This window comes from Kogia breviceps, chromosome 15 (genome assembly GCF_026419965.1).
Source record: "Kogia breviceps isolate mKogBre1 chromosome 15, mKogBre1 haplotype 1, whole genome shotgun sequence".
Lineage (NCBI taxonomy): Eukaryota > Metazoa > Chordata > Mammalia > Artiodactyla > Physeteridae > Kogia > Kogia breviceps.
The window spans coordinates 70,127,822-70,142,327 of NC_081324.1; the positions used below are offsets into that span (position 1 = coordinate 70,127,822).

Genomic DNA, 14,506 nt, shown 5'->3' on the forward strand with positions numbered 1-14,506 from the left:
TCTCTCCTCGTCACCGTCCATCTGCCCCTCTGTATGTCCATCTCCATCATCTCTCTTTCTCTGTCGCTCTCCACTTCTCCCAATCTGTCTCCCTATTTCTCTCTCCCAACCTGGTTTCCCTAGCTCCCCCTTACCTGGGCCAGTTCCTGACTCTGACCTCTCTGTACCCTAGTTTTGCTCATCTGCCAAATGGGTATAATGAAAGTGCCAAATAAGGTGGGTTGTCCTGGGAACTGACCAGAGGGCAGGGGTAATGCATTTAGCGCTACTCACGGTCCCCTTCTTTCCTGTGCAGCAGCACCCCATAGGGATACCTGTGCCACTGATAACTGCAGATACAGAGGCCCCGAGGGACAGAGACTTGCCAAATGCCACACAGTGCAGAGTGGCTGAGCCTGGACTCAAACACAGGTCCCCTACCTTCCGGGGGCTCCCCTTTTCCCTGCCCCGGAATTGGCAGCCAGCAGGGGACCCTGTGGGCCCATCCCCGGCTGGGGTTTGTGAGAGCGGCATCTGGGCAGAGGCTGGGCAGAGGTGAGGCCAGGCAATGTGGCTACTGGCCAGCGTTTCTGCTGTGCCTGCCGGGCTCACAATGGAAAGTGCTGCTCTTCGCAGGAACCCGGCAGGGTCAGGGCTCTGAGGCCCCTGACTCTCTGCCTGGGGCCTGCTGAGCCAGCTCCCCCTTTGTGCCACAGACCACAGGGTCTGGTGTCTGCCAGACTATAAAATGGGGGGTCGGCCCCTTGTCACCCACTGCACCAGCCTGCCCTCCTGCCTGCCCTCCAGCAGGAAATAGCAGGGCCCCAGGTAAGAGGGGACCCACCGCAGCTAAGAGCCCCAGGGGAGGGGAGGGGACAGGACAGAGGCAGAGAGAGAGGGGGAGGCAGAGAGAGCAGAGACAGAAGAGAGTCAGGGAGTTGGGGTAATCAGGAGAACGGCAGAGAGAGAGAGAGAGAGAGAAAAGATAAAAATAGACACAGGCAGGGAGAGGAAGAGAGGCAGGGAGGAAAAGAAAGAGAAGAAAGACAAAGAACAGATAAGAGAGAGAGATGCAGAGGTATAAAGAGAGCAAGGTACTGGGGAGAGAAACAGAAAGAGAGACAGAAGCATAGGCAGAGAGAGAAGTAAAAACAGAAATAAACAGGAAGGCAGCAAGAGGGAGGGGGAGGGGAAAGGGGGGGGAGGGGAGAGAGAGAATATTGAAGGAATGAGCACATGTCCAGAAAGGAAGGGACCCAGCTACCAGCCGAGGGGAATGTTGATTCATAGACTGACTTGGCCGGGGTCAGGTGGGGGTAAGCAAGCGCCTGGAAGCCACAGATGGGGCCCAGATGTGTGGCCCTGCCCATTGTGGGCAGAGCACCCCAGAGACACCACAGTCTTTCTCAGGGGGAGACGCAGGGAGGGGTCTGCTTTGCCCCAACCAGCTCTTTCTTACAGAAAGTGTTCAGGAATCCACTGCCAGAGGGTCTTGATGATCTGCGCCATCAGGGGGTCCTGGAGCCCCCTGGAAATTGTCTCCAAAATTAAAGGGGGCATTTTTTTTTCCCCCCTGGGGACAAGGACAAGGCGTTCTTCAAACACTCAAAAGCATCCATGACCCCAAAGTAATGAGGAACCACTGGAATTGACCAAAGTCCTCTCCACCCAAAGCCTACACAGCCACAGCCTCCTTTTAGAACCCTGCCATGGGCTAAACACGTCCTCCTGGAGCCTCCTTCACGCCCCAGTCCCAGGCCTGTGTCTGCACCCACACACCCGTTCCCAGGCAGTACCAGAGGCAGCAGTTTGACTGGGAAAGGAGAAAGGAACATGCATTCATGCAATCTCTGAACAGATGTTCACTGAGCATCTCCTGTGTGCCAGGTGCTGAGCCAGGTGCTGGGGATGGAAGGATGAATCAATCAGAACAAGTAAATGGCAAAGCCCAGTTGCTGGGTTTGTCTGCTTGCACTGAAATTGCAGTCCTACTGCTCAGTAGCTATGTGGCCTTGGGCAGGTCACCCCCCGCCCCCCAGCCTCAGATTGCTACGGTGAGGGACCGATGCGATGCGTTCATTCATGAATGTAACAGAGCCTGGCCTCCCTTAGGCTTTCCCAAATGGGACTTCTTGTTATGAATCTGCTGAGGCAAGTTGAGGTTGCCCAAGCCAAGAAGCATGATACGTGGTGAGAAGCATGATAAGTGACTCCGGGGGTGGTGGGGGCAAAGGAAGGACATAGTAGGGGGACAGCGAGGACACGGCTTGGTGGAGGCACCGGCAGGGTCTGAAGCCTGGAGAAAAGCATAACAGGGATGAGTGGTCCCCAGACAGGAAATCCTCGACGGCAAAGGGAGATGGGGACAGAAAACTTCCAGGCTTCTGTTTTAGAAGGAGAAACACTAGATGAATTCAGAGAAGCCTGAGCACACAGGGTGATGGGGGATGAGAGCCGGGGAGGCAGCTTGGGGGCGCCATCCCTGACTGAACCCAGGCCGAAGGGGTTTTTACAGACTTTTGCAGCTGGGAACCATGTCTCAGCCAGCGGCCAAGACCTCGACAACAGCTGCGGTGAACCCAGGGCCTGATGGGAAGGGGAAGGGGGCCCCGCCCCCAGGATCAGCCCCGGGCTCCGGCCCCGCCCAGGCTCCAGCCCAGCGGGTGCCCGCTGCCAAAGGGGACCTGCCTCCCGGGAGCTACAAGGTGAGGATCTGGGGGCGGGGTGGCTGGGCTCCACCCCGCGCTTCCTCTCCCTCCTCCCCTCCCTCTTCCTCCCCCTCCTCCGCTCCCTTCCCCGCCAGTCTGCCCAACCGGCTTGCACCTGCTTACAGTTTGTCGCATGCCAAGAAATAGATGGAGAAGGAGAGAAAGCGGGCTGGCTTAGCAGCAGGAAACGGCTGTCCCAGGAGGTCCTCCAGGGCGGAAGGCCGGCCTCAGACCCTCTAGAAAAGTGTTCCAAGCGGTCGGTCAGGCTGAAAGGGCTCCTGGAAAGCGAGGCATCCGGTCCCCTCGGATTGGGTTGGGTTGGGTTTCAACCTCGGGTGCACAGAACTGGGTCATTTCACCACCCTTGGTTCATGACAGGCTGTCATGCAGTCCACCCCTGGCCAGATTGTATTTATGTAGTCGCTTATTTAATGGTTAATTTCAATTTAATTTTTAATAATACAACACGCACCTGCAAACCCACCACTTGTGTGAAAAGCCAGGACTTGGTAAACACGCTCAATCTAACTTCAAAGTGTTCTCGCCCCACTCCGTTCCCCCCACTCCAGCCCCCTACCCGCCCCCCACCATCCCTTGAGCCCACCTCCCTCCTCCCCTCCGCGAGGCAACTGCCATCCTCACCCGTCCATCACCTGCTTGCTTGCTTTTTTATGTACTTTGATGCATTGTTCCTTTAAAAGTGTATATATTTTATTTGTTTTTAACGTACTGAAATATACCATATGTAATCTTTCTGGATTTTTCCTTTTTCATTTTTCTTCCTATGAGATTTCTTTTTACTTCCTATGAGATTTCTAGTAGTCACTGATACTGCTGTGCATTGCTGTGGGTCATTCGTTTTGGTTGCTGTGTGATGTTTCAGAGTGTGACCGTCACTCCTGGGTGCTTGGTAGCTTTGCTGTCGTGAGCGGCTTGGTCAGGGTGTTCTTAGCCATGTCAACTGCAAGAGTTTCTCTTGGGCAGATAAGTGTAGGAGTGGAAGGGCTGGGTCAAGGGTATGTGAACCTCTCTCCCTTTTACAGCTGGAAACTGAGGCTCGAGAGAAGGCACCCACTTGCCTCGGTTCAAGTGAATGGCAACGTTTTCCCGACTTGGGACAACAAACAAATGAAAACCAAAATTGGATGCTTAGTGAGAGGAGGGGATTAGCCCACGTTTACACAGGGGCCCCTGCTTCTGGCCTCCCCTGTGGTTTGGTGGGTAGACTGGTGAATGTTTCCTGAGCATCAGCTCTCTGGCAGGGGCTGGGGCTTGGAGATAAAGAAATGGATTCACCCCATTGGTCTTTGGAAGGGTTGAGTGAAAGGGGAGAGGGGTGCATAGAGATACCCAGAAGCAAAGCAGCAGTGACTGTGTTACTTGTGCTGCCGATGGGATGAGCACAGTGGGGGGGGGGAAGCATTCAACCAAACTCACCCAGGGAGAGGGTATCAGGGAGGGCTTCCTGGAGGAGGTGACATCTGAGCCCAGAACAGGACAGGGGGCATGAGCTCCAGGATGGGGATATGTGATGAAGAAGGCATTCCGGACAGGAGGAAGAGCACAGATAAGGGCCTGGAAGGAAGATCCATCAGTTCCTAGAGGTGGTACAGATATTAAGTTCACAGACCTTGGCTCATGGCAAGCTCTCGTGTGATCTGGGCACAGCCTGCTCTTATTGACATAGGTACTTAATGCATATTTGACCTGGAGCCTCTCCCCGCTCACTCTGCCCCCTTGGCATGGGGGCTTCTCTCCTGCAGCTGGTGGTCTTTGAGCAGGAGAACTTCCAGGGCCGGCGGGTGGAATTCTCTGGGGAGTGCTTGAACCTGGGAGACCGCGGCTTCGACCGAGTGCGGAGCCTCATTGTCACCTCAGGACCGTGAGTGTTGGGCAGTGGAAGGGCACTCCCACAACCCTAGTAAAGTAACCAGAAAACGGCCGTAGCTGCCATTTACTGGCCACCCGCTCCACTCCATGCCTATCACCATGCTATTCGAGACACATACAGTCATCCCTCAGCATCCGAGGTGGATTGGTTCCGGGATACCCAGTGGATACCCAAATCCTTGGATGCTCAAGTCCCCGTAGTAGAGCCGAACCTCTGTATCCGCAGATGTAGGATGCATGGATACTGGGGCCGACTGTATATTATTTCCAGTACTTCTTTCAAACCCAAGAGGGAGGAAAGAGAGGTATGATTCTCCTTCCCATTTTACAGGTGAGGAAACTGAGACTCTGAGAGGTGATTTGATTAGCATAAGGTCACACTGACAGTCAGTCATGATTCCAGGCTCCAGAGAGATGTTTTCTGCTATAGAAGGAACCCTGCCCATCACTGATAGCACGAGGAGGCCAAAGAGCCAGGTGTCCATTAGCTGTCCCCTCTCCTGGACATCAAGCAGCCTTAAAGGTAATAATAAGCATCTGTTGAGTACCCATTAGTGCCAGGCACTGGCTGAGGGCTTTACCTAGATGATCCTACAGTGCTGTATGAGGTAGGGGTATTCTTATTCCCATTTGACAGATGAGGAAACCCGAGGCTCAGAGAGGTCAAGTCCCTTGGCCAAAGTCACCTAGTGGTAAGTGGTAGAGCCTGGGTTTAACTCAGCTTGATCAGTTTCACCTCTAGTGCTTTCATCACCATGCTCCACAGCCTGCCCCTAACTCTCTGGGCTTCTCTGGGCCTTAGTGACCCCCATGTAAAACAAGAATAATTGTCCCTTGGACATAATGGCTGCACCAACTTCAGCCCCTGTGCACTAAGCTCAGGGTGCGGGGCCAGCCCCCGGATAAGACCCACAGGGCCACCCTGCCTCTTGTCTCTCCAGCAAAAAAGCCCTCAAGGAGTGTGGTCAGCCTGTACACCCAGCATACAAAGAGCAGAGATAAGCTTTGAGGTCAGACAGGTCTGGGTTTGAGTCCCAGCTCCCCTGTTTGCCTTGTTCAGTGTCCAAGCCTCAGTTTCCTCATCTCCGAAGTGGGCAGAGTAATTGTCCCCACTACCCTCCACTGGATTATTCTAAGGTCTGAAGGTGAGAACGCAGCATGGGCCTGGCACTTTGGGGGTGCCCAAACATGGCAGGTGGCGGTGAGGACTATTTACCCTCCCTGTTGCCCTGTGAGTTTAGCCAAGTTACCCTGGGCCGGGGTAGGCTGCTAACCTCAGCCCCACCTTCAGACTGCCCAGCTGGGAGCAGAAGCTGCCGGATGTGGCCAGTTTGGGTTTTCAGGCTTTTTTTCGTTGTCTGTGACTCAAACCCAGAGTATCTGTCCTCCAACAAAGATGCAGCTGGTCTTTGATGTGTGCTCTGGGACTGCACCCGATGGGAGAGAAAAGATCCTGTGTTCCAGGGCCCTGGGTCTGTGTCAGGACCAGCAGGGTCATGGGAAAAACAGTGGTGGAAAAAAAAAAAAATGAGGGGATGAGGTAGGCAGGGGGAGGGGAGGAGAGGTGTGCCCTCACATAGATGGGGAGGGGAGGCATGCCTGCCTGAAACCTAGGAGGCCTCAACTGACACCTGACACCATCATGTGACTTTAGACCAGTGACTTAGCCCCTCTGAGCCTCAGTTTCCATATCTGGGAATTCAGATTCCTGCCCTACCTCTCTCCTTGCTTGTAAAACTCAAATGAACCGCAGGAGATGAGAAAAGGCACTGAAATAAATATTGACAATTCCTCACTCATGTTAACAGGTCCTCACTGGGCATTATGACTTCTGAATAAGACGGTTTGGGGGGAGGGTGGCAGGGTGGCAGGACCACATCAGTGTCTGTCTTTCCGTAGGCTCAGATCTCCAGCAGCTTCCCTTCCTCTTTAGTCATGAAAGATATTAGTGATTGTGCTTTCTCTTTTAAACTCTTATAACCTCCTGACAAGGTAGATGCAACCATTTCTTCTCCTTTTCGGACGCTTAATGAGCTTAAGTGACTTGCCGAAAGTCACATAGAAAATAAATGATGAACTGGGATTAGAACTCAGGTCCATCTGTTTCCAAAGTCTATGTTCTTAACTCCTACAAGGCACCATCTTCCAAGGCTCCCTTCCCCTCCACCCATTCATCCATCTGTAGATCAACCCATCCATCCATCCATCTGTCCATTCATTCTCCACCCATTTCTTTATCCCTCTATTTACCCCTCCCTCCATCCATCCATTCTCCATCATGCATCCATCCATCAATACACTCATCCATAGATCCAGCCATCTATCCGTCTATCCACCTACCCATCCACCTGTCCATCCACTTATCTACTCATCCATTCAAACTCCCTCCCTCCCTCCCTCCCTCCCTTCCTCCCTCCCTCCCTCCCTCCCTCCCTTCCTTCCTTCCTTCCTTCCTCCCTCCCTCCCTCCCTCCCTCCCTCTTCTCCTCTACTCCAGACTAGGGAGGACTGAGGCAGATTCACCTCTATTCTGGAAGAATAAGTCTGCATCTTCAATTCTGTCACTCCAGTGTGGGTTGGTGCATTCCTCAGACAAGACTTGAGGCTCCTGGGACACATTCTGTTTCAGTCTGTGGTGGTAGCCCATCCCCCTCCATCTACCCCATCTCCTTCTGGGTAGAGGAAGGTCCCAGCAGCCCCCAGGGAGATAAGACTAATGTCAGTGACCCCTCAGCCCTCTCATGTTCCCTCAGAACTCCTGAACCCATAGAGAGCGAAGTTCAAGGGGCTCCTTAGTCTCAGCCTTCTCATCTATGAAATGGGGATCATCTTATCTCCCCCAGAATCCCTGGTCCCTCTAACACAAGCTCACTGCCATCCTCAATCAGGCTGCACTGAGAAAGCCCCCATCTGACATCAAGCTTAGTTAGTCCTTTTAGAGAACTGAACACCTGCATATGCACAATCACATTTAATTCTCATAGATATCTGAGAGGTGAATGTTACTATCGTTTCCCTCCCATGCCCTCATTGCGATTACTGTCTTCTGTGTGCCAGGCCGGTCTTTACCAAAAATACAGGTGATTCAAGCACCGGTATCAATTTTTCCCTACCCCCATACCTCCAGGACTATTATTTATTTAATATATTTCATTTTAAAAGACCCTTTTTTGACACAAGTAAACATATATCAAAAGAACCTTTGCATCTCTTTTACAAACGGACAGCTAATATCATCTGCTATAAGTAAAAGGTATCCATAAACACATTTATACAATGAGCACAGCATAATAGCCTGCTCAAGGCTCTGGGCTGGTGGCCTGTTCTTCCTTTGCTACAAAGAGAGATTAGTAAGTGTTAAAGACACATTAGCATCCAACAAAGACTTTCTCCTAGCTGGAATCCGTTTTTAAAAAAATGTCTTCTTATGTGTTATTCCTCTCAAGTCCTTATAATACTTAAATTATGTGTAAATCGTACATCTGGGGGAACATTTTGCTCATATAATTACACACATTGTCTCATTTAATCCTTCACCAACTTCAAGAAAATAGGCGTATTAGATGAGGAAACCGAGGCTCAGAGAAGTGAAGCAACTTGCCTGTGGTCACACAGCCAGTCAGTGGCATAGCCTGGGATCAAACCCACCGGCCTTGGGGCTGCCTTGTAAGGGGAAGATCGGAAGGCAAGTAGGGGGTGGGGCTTCTGCTAACGATTCCTCTCCTCTCTGCCTTTGGCCCTCCTGACTCTCCCCTCCATCCCCATCTCTCTCATGTCCAGCTGGGTTGCCTTTGAGCAGTCCAACTTCCGGGGGGAGATGTTCATCCTGGAGAAGGGCGAGTACCCGCGATGGGACACGTGGTCCAGCAGCTACCGCAGCGACCGGCTCATGTCCTTCCGGCCCATCAGGATGGTGAGTGGCTCCTGTACCGGCCTGGGGGATTAGTGCGGCAGGGCAGGAGCAAGCGTGAGGTCTGATGGCCAGGAGAGCAAAGGAGTCAGGTGAGCAAGAAAAATAAAGAAGGACTGGTGGGCAGGGAGGCGCAGCGACCTCTGAGTTGTCCAAGGGCAATGGCTCTTGTGCTCGACAATTCATAAGGCATCCTTGATACACTCATCGTGTGTCCAGCTCCTACTAGGAGCCCGGGGCAAATGGAACCTAGTTTTTTTCCTTCTCTGCTGCGGTCAAGAGTGGACTGAATCTCCCAGTTGTTGTCTTCCTTGACTCTCTTTGTGGAATGTTTCTAATTGCTGACTGCATATGAGACACTCCTGGGAAGCTTCGAAAAATCCCAGGGTGCATCCAAATCATCAGACATGCAGGTTGAAGCTCGTGTGATAGCTGAAAAGAGGGCTATTGTAGAAAGGCACCATGAAAGGCACCTTATCCTGGTGATAAGACTATATACTGAATTAGCCCCTTTATAATGTTTAACTAAAGTAAGTGGTATAACTTCAAGAAGACTCAAAGCCAAAATAGGTGGAGTCATCGCCGAGCCAATCACAGGTTTTTTCTAGAATTATGTTGCTGAAGATTCACGAACCAGCCGCATCTTCACTCACCAGTGTTAGTGTCTGATGGGAACCAACTTTTGCCGTCTGAGATGGGAACTTTCGTGAAGAGTTTTCATGCATGTCCATTTGAGGCTATCAGGTGCCCACAGCCAGCTGTTTTGACATCACCGAACTTATCTTAATGGATTATCCATTCCGATCATTCCTAATGTTTTTCTCAAATTGAGGCTGAATTATCAGCCTTAGTAATGGACCCTCTGCAAGGATTCATAGAAATCTCTCAGTCAATGGTCCTTATAAGGCAGTCTATGTCAACGGACCTCGTTTAGAAGAGCGATCAGCTAGGGCGTATCCAGTAGCTTCTAGAGCCTTGCTGTCCAATATAGTAGCCATATATGGCTATTAAACACTTGAATCTTGGCTAGTCTGAATGGGGATGTGTAACATACACGCCAGGCTTTGAATACATAGTAAAAAAGAAAAATACGAATGTAAAATACCTCATTAATATTGCCATATTGGCTACATATTGAAATCATCATAATTTAGACACATTTGCTTAAATAAAATATATTATTAGAAAAAAATCCCTGAGGGGGAGGGAAAAATCAGGAGCTTGAGATGAACACACGCACACTACTATATATAAGATAGATGACTGACGGGGACCTACTGTATAGCACAGAGAACTCTACCCAATATTCTGTGATAACCCATATGAGAAAAGAATCTAAAAAAGAGTGAATATATGTATGTGTAACTGAATACCTGAAACTAACACGACATTGTAACTCAGCTATACTCTAATAAAAGTAAAATATTTTAAAAAAGAAAAAAGAAAAAATTCCCAATGCCTGGACCCCACCCCAGACCAATTAAATCCACATCTCTGGGGCTAAGTCGCAGGCACTGATACCTTTTCAGGCCTCCTAGGTAGTCTCTGGGTAGCCAGGGCTGAGAGCCACTGGTCTAACTCCTCCTCTGTATCTCTGCCACCATCCTAACGTGACCCGTCTTCTCTCATACCTGGGTGGCTCCAACTCCCTGCCAGCTGACTCCTTTCCAGCCCTCTCTCCGGGAAAGTCAGAGGGATCTCTATCTCAACCATCGTGCACCTACAGTCATTCATTCAACCACAAACACACTGATGTGTTTCTGCCAGGGCTGTGTCATAGGCTCTGGGTGTGCAGCTGTGCTTGGGACAGGCAAGGTCCCTGCCCTCGTGGGAGGCAGCTACTGAAAACCTAATCACAAAAATCAACGTGTAATGGCGAACAACTGTTGCACGTGCTGCACGGGGGCCGTGCAGTGTGCTAGGAGAGGGGAAGAGGAAACCGCGGCTCTGATGTTGGGGAAGAGGGGGTGGGAGTGGTCGGGGGTGATCAGGAGAGACAGCTCGCAAAGGATGGGAACTGAGTCAGCCACGCGAACAGCCTCCCAGGGAACAGTTAGGAAAGAGTTCCTGGAGTGAAGATGAAGTGAGTGGGACCAAGGAACTAAAATAGGGCCACTGTGGCTGCAGCAGAGGGAGTGGAAGGGAACAGGGTGCAAGATGGGGTGGGAGGAATGAAACGCTTCTCTGGAAGGTTCTGCCCTTCGCTGGCTGCGTGACATTGATCAAGAACCTTGACTTCTCTGAGCCTCTGCAGCCCTGATCATCATCATAAAAATAATAAATTTGCTTGGAGCACTTGGTGTATGTATGCCAGACATCATGCTGAGTGCTCTGTATGGATTAACTCCAGGAAGTAGAGGCTGACGCCCCCTCTTCCCAGATGAGGAGGGCGCTTCGAGGCTGGACCACTGCAGTCCTGGATGAGTCCCGTGGTGTCCTGAGCAGACTCCGTTCTCTCTTTCCATACCCAGATGGCCCTGCTAAGTCACTTCTCTTTGCCCCATTCAGACTTCACAGCCCTGACCCAGTCTCTCCTTCCCCAGGACGCCCAGGAGCACAAGCTCTGCCTGTTTGAAGGTGCCAACTTCAAGGGCAACACCATGGAGATCCAGGAGGACGATGTGCCCAGTCTCTGGGTCTACGGCTTCTGTGACCGCGTGGGCAGCGTGAAGGTCTCCAGCGGAACGTAAGCATCCCTCCCGCGGGCCCTCATCCCCTGCTTCAAGCTCAGACAGGCTCGGACGCCCTTCCCCTTACAGGATGTGACGTCAGACATACAGGAAAGGCCCCGGCTCCTCCTAAGTTCTCTCTGTGCCAGTGGCTGGGATTCCACGAAGAGAGCTTCATCCCTCTGGGGAGTGGAGTCATTTGTTGACGAACTACATGTCAATGTAAACAGACCTAGCAAGTTGTTCTAAAATGTGGGAAGATGGAGCGAATAGGGGCTTCTGACCCTGTATTTGGGTTGGAGGAAGAATTAAGTACAAGGGGCAGAGTGGACGCGAGTAGATGAGTCTGGATGTGTCTAGGGAAAGGGACTGTTCAGGGAAATCGGAGCCTCTGGGGACATGAGTAGAATGACATCTGAGAGGTGAGACTGTGTAAGGAAAGGGCCTTAAGCCCATCACTGATGCGCTGTGGGACCTGGGTGAGCCACATGCCCTCTCTGTGACTCAGTGTTGCCATCTATACAGTGGGCTCAGCAGACTCCTGATTCCGAAGGACTCCTTCTGCTCTGAACTCTCAGGATGTGAAGCTTTCAAAACAGAGCCCCACGTCCCCATGTCCATGAGAACACAGGGAAGGGCCAGATACCTGAAGGAGGTCACTTTATCCATCCCCCTGCCTCCAAACAACCATGCCAGACACCCCCGGTCTCCTCTAGGCAAATGTAAAGTGTCTACCTCTCCACCCCAGACTCTTTCTGAGCTCCTGTAACACCGTCAGGGCTCTGACCTTTTTCTTGCTCTTTTCTCCTTCCCTGAAACCCAGTATCCCTGCATTCAAGCAATCTGAAATTTACTAAGCATTGCCTGTGAGCCAGGCTCTGTGCTCAGCACACTGGGGGAGGCAGAGATGAAGAAGGGCCAGTTCCTGCCTTCAGGGGGCTTACTCAGTCTAGCAGGGAGATGTCAGTACACCTGTGAGATGATGTCCAACAATAATAGGTAAGAGATGGTCCCCACAGGAGGTCAGAGGAGGAAGGAAGGTTTCTGGGACCAGGGTATGTGTGCTGGAGTGGAGGGTGGGTCCGAGGCTTATCTGGCAAGGCTGGAACTTAAATCAGACTTTGAAAGATGGGCAGGGGGTCTGGGAGAGGCCTGGAAATACCCTCCCAGCAGAGGCAAGGACAGAATTAGAAATAAATCATGGATAATAACTGGTATTAAGTGCTTACTGTGGACCAAGCACTGCACTAACTACTTTCAATGAATAGTTATTGAGTCTTTACAACACACCGATGAGGCAGGTATGTCCTCATGCCCACTTCACAGATAGCAAGCTGGTGTTCTGATAAGTCATCTATCTAGTAAATGGCAGAGCTAGGATTTAAACCGATTATATCCAATACCAGAATGTGTGTTCCCAACCACTACATGCAAATTCACTTTCATACAAAGGAAACTATTTTTTGAAACAAAACTCCCCCTTCTTATCTACCTCATTGCTCACCAGTCCCCAAGCCCTATCTTCTTCATTCCCCTTTATCCTGTTCTCTGAGCTCTGGGTCACCACTTTCAGTGGGATGTGTATTAACCTCCCTACCATGTACATGTAACCCACTTAGTAAGTACTTTAGATGCATTTTCCCATTTGGCCCCCAAACACCCTAATAAACCAGCTCCCATGACCATCCCCACTTTCTAGAGAAGAAAACTGAGATCTGTCAGAGAGGTGAGATCACTGGCCAAAGCCAGCAGGAAGCCAGCAGGAAGGGGCAAAGCCAGGACAGAGGAGCCCCTGATGAACCCAAGCCCAAACCCTCACAGGTGAGGGATGGAGAGCAGGCTGCAGGGATGGATGGATGGATGGATGGATGGATGGAGAACTGACTGGTCCAGGTGGGGGTCCAAGTGCCAGGTAGTGAGGCTAGCCATCTCCACGCTGTCCTTGCTTTCCTACCAGCTGGGTCGGCTATCAGTATCCTGGCTACCGCGGGTACCAGTATCTCCTGGAGCCTGGTGACTTCCGGCACTGGAATGAGTGGGGAGCCTTCCAGCCACAGATGCAGGCTGTGCGCCGCCTGCGTGACAGACAGTGGCACCGTGAAGGCTGCTTCCCCGTCCTGGCTGCTGAGCCCCCCAAGTGAGTCTACACACCACTCTTCTCTCGTGGCCCACCCTTCCGGAGGCTCATCTTCCCCATGCAAATAAAACTTCCTGAAGCCAAAATTGTCTCCTGGGTCTGTGAACAGATGGATGCCTCAAGGTCCCCTGTCATTGCTGGCATGTGACTTCCTCTGTCTTGATAATTATAATAATAATCAAAACAGTGAGCACTGCTCAGTTCTTTACATTCTCTTATTCTCAAAATACATGTGTATTTTGGACTACTCTAGGAGGCCGGTATTATATAATTATTCCTATTTAACAAGTGAGGACATTGAGGCTCAGAGAGGGAAAGTGACTTGCCCAAGGTCACACGGGTGCCAAGTCAAAATCTGAACCCAGGCAGTCTGGTTCCAGAGCCACGCTCTTAAACAAATCTGTGTTTTCAAATTCTACTCCTTCAGGTACCACTCTCCTGATTTCTGCCTTCTCTGCTTACCACCTGTTTTGTTAGTTACTTAATATTTTTATTTAAATAAATAATATTGTGTGCTTAAATGCACTGACTTGTAAATAAAACTTGATAACACTACAGGATGTGGAAAACAGGCATCATATGGCATAGATAGAAAACATTCATATAAGTAAATACAATTTAAAGAAGGCCAAGTATTGAATTCTCAGCAGACAGCACGGCTTGCTGAAGGTTTTAGCCTGCAATCTGCTCGCTCTTTGACAAAATGGGTGAGTAGCAAGAGTCAGAGAGAGGTCTAAAAGACACGCTTGCCCAAACTGAGTTGTTTCTCCCTGATTTAAAGAAGAGTAGAAAGAGGTTATTTTCTTGTATCTGATTTAGTGTTATTTAATCCTGGGTCCAAGTTCCACCTAGAATAATCTCTCCTGCTACAAATGGCACATGCCCTGCTCTGGAAATCTACATCAGGCAGTATTGACTCCTGAATCAACAAGTAGCATTGATTGATGTTATTAACCATTAATCTATGCAGGAAGCCTAGGGGAGGTGTTGCCATGGATATCTTCCTGGAGGAGGGGATATTTGAAGAGGGCCTTGAAGGATTGAGCAGGACCTTGCGTGGTGGTGAATGAGGGAGATGACATCCCAGGCAGAGCAAACAGTATGGTCCCTGCTACCCCATATGGCACCTTTGTGCAAATGATAAAAAGATGCTACTTCCTCAGGACATTTGACTGCCATCTGCCAGATAGTATTGGTATAAATCTGTGATGTCT

General features: G+C 50.6%; 1 protein-coding gene across 1 annotated transcript; it reads left to right on the forward strand.

Moving 5' to 3' along the window:
- Positions 1–2,472: 2,472 nt before the first annotated feature.
- On the forward strand, positions 2,473–13,478 carry CRYBB1 (crystallin beta B1). Its single transcript, XM_059039523.2, has 5 exons — positions 2,473–2,684; positions 4,451–4,569; positions 8,357–8,489; positions 11,030–11,172; positions 13,113–13,478. The coding sequence occupies exons 1-5, from the start codon at positions 2,514–2,516 to the stop codon at positions 13,294–13,296; spliced, it is 750 nt and encodes a 249-aa protein (XP_058895506.1). The 5' UTR covers positions 2,473–2,513; the 3' UTR covers positions 13,297–13,478.
- The last annotated feature ends 1,028 nt before the right edge of the window (positions 13,479–14,506 follow it).

Excerpts from the sequence above, each read along its gene's own strand:
- CRYBB1 (XM_059039523.2), top strand. The coding sequence starts at position 2,514 with ATGTCTCAGCCAGCGGCCAAGACCTCGACAACAGCTGCGGTGAACCCA. Across the intron at positions 2,685-4,450 it reads TGCCTCCCGGGAGCTACAAG|CTGGTGGTCTTTGAGCAGGA; the intron begins GTGAGGATCTGG and ends TCTCTCCTGCAG. Across the intron at positions 4,570-8,356 it reads CTCATTGTCACCTCAGGACC|CTGGGTTGCCTTTGAGCAGT; the intron begins GTGAGTGTTGGG and ends TCTCATGTCCAG.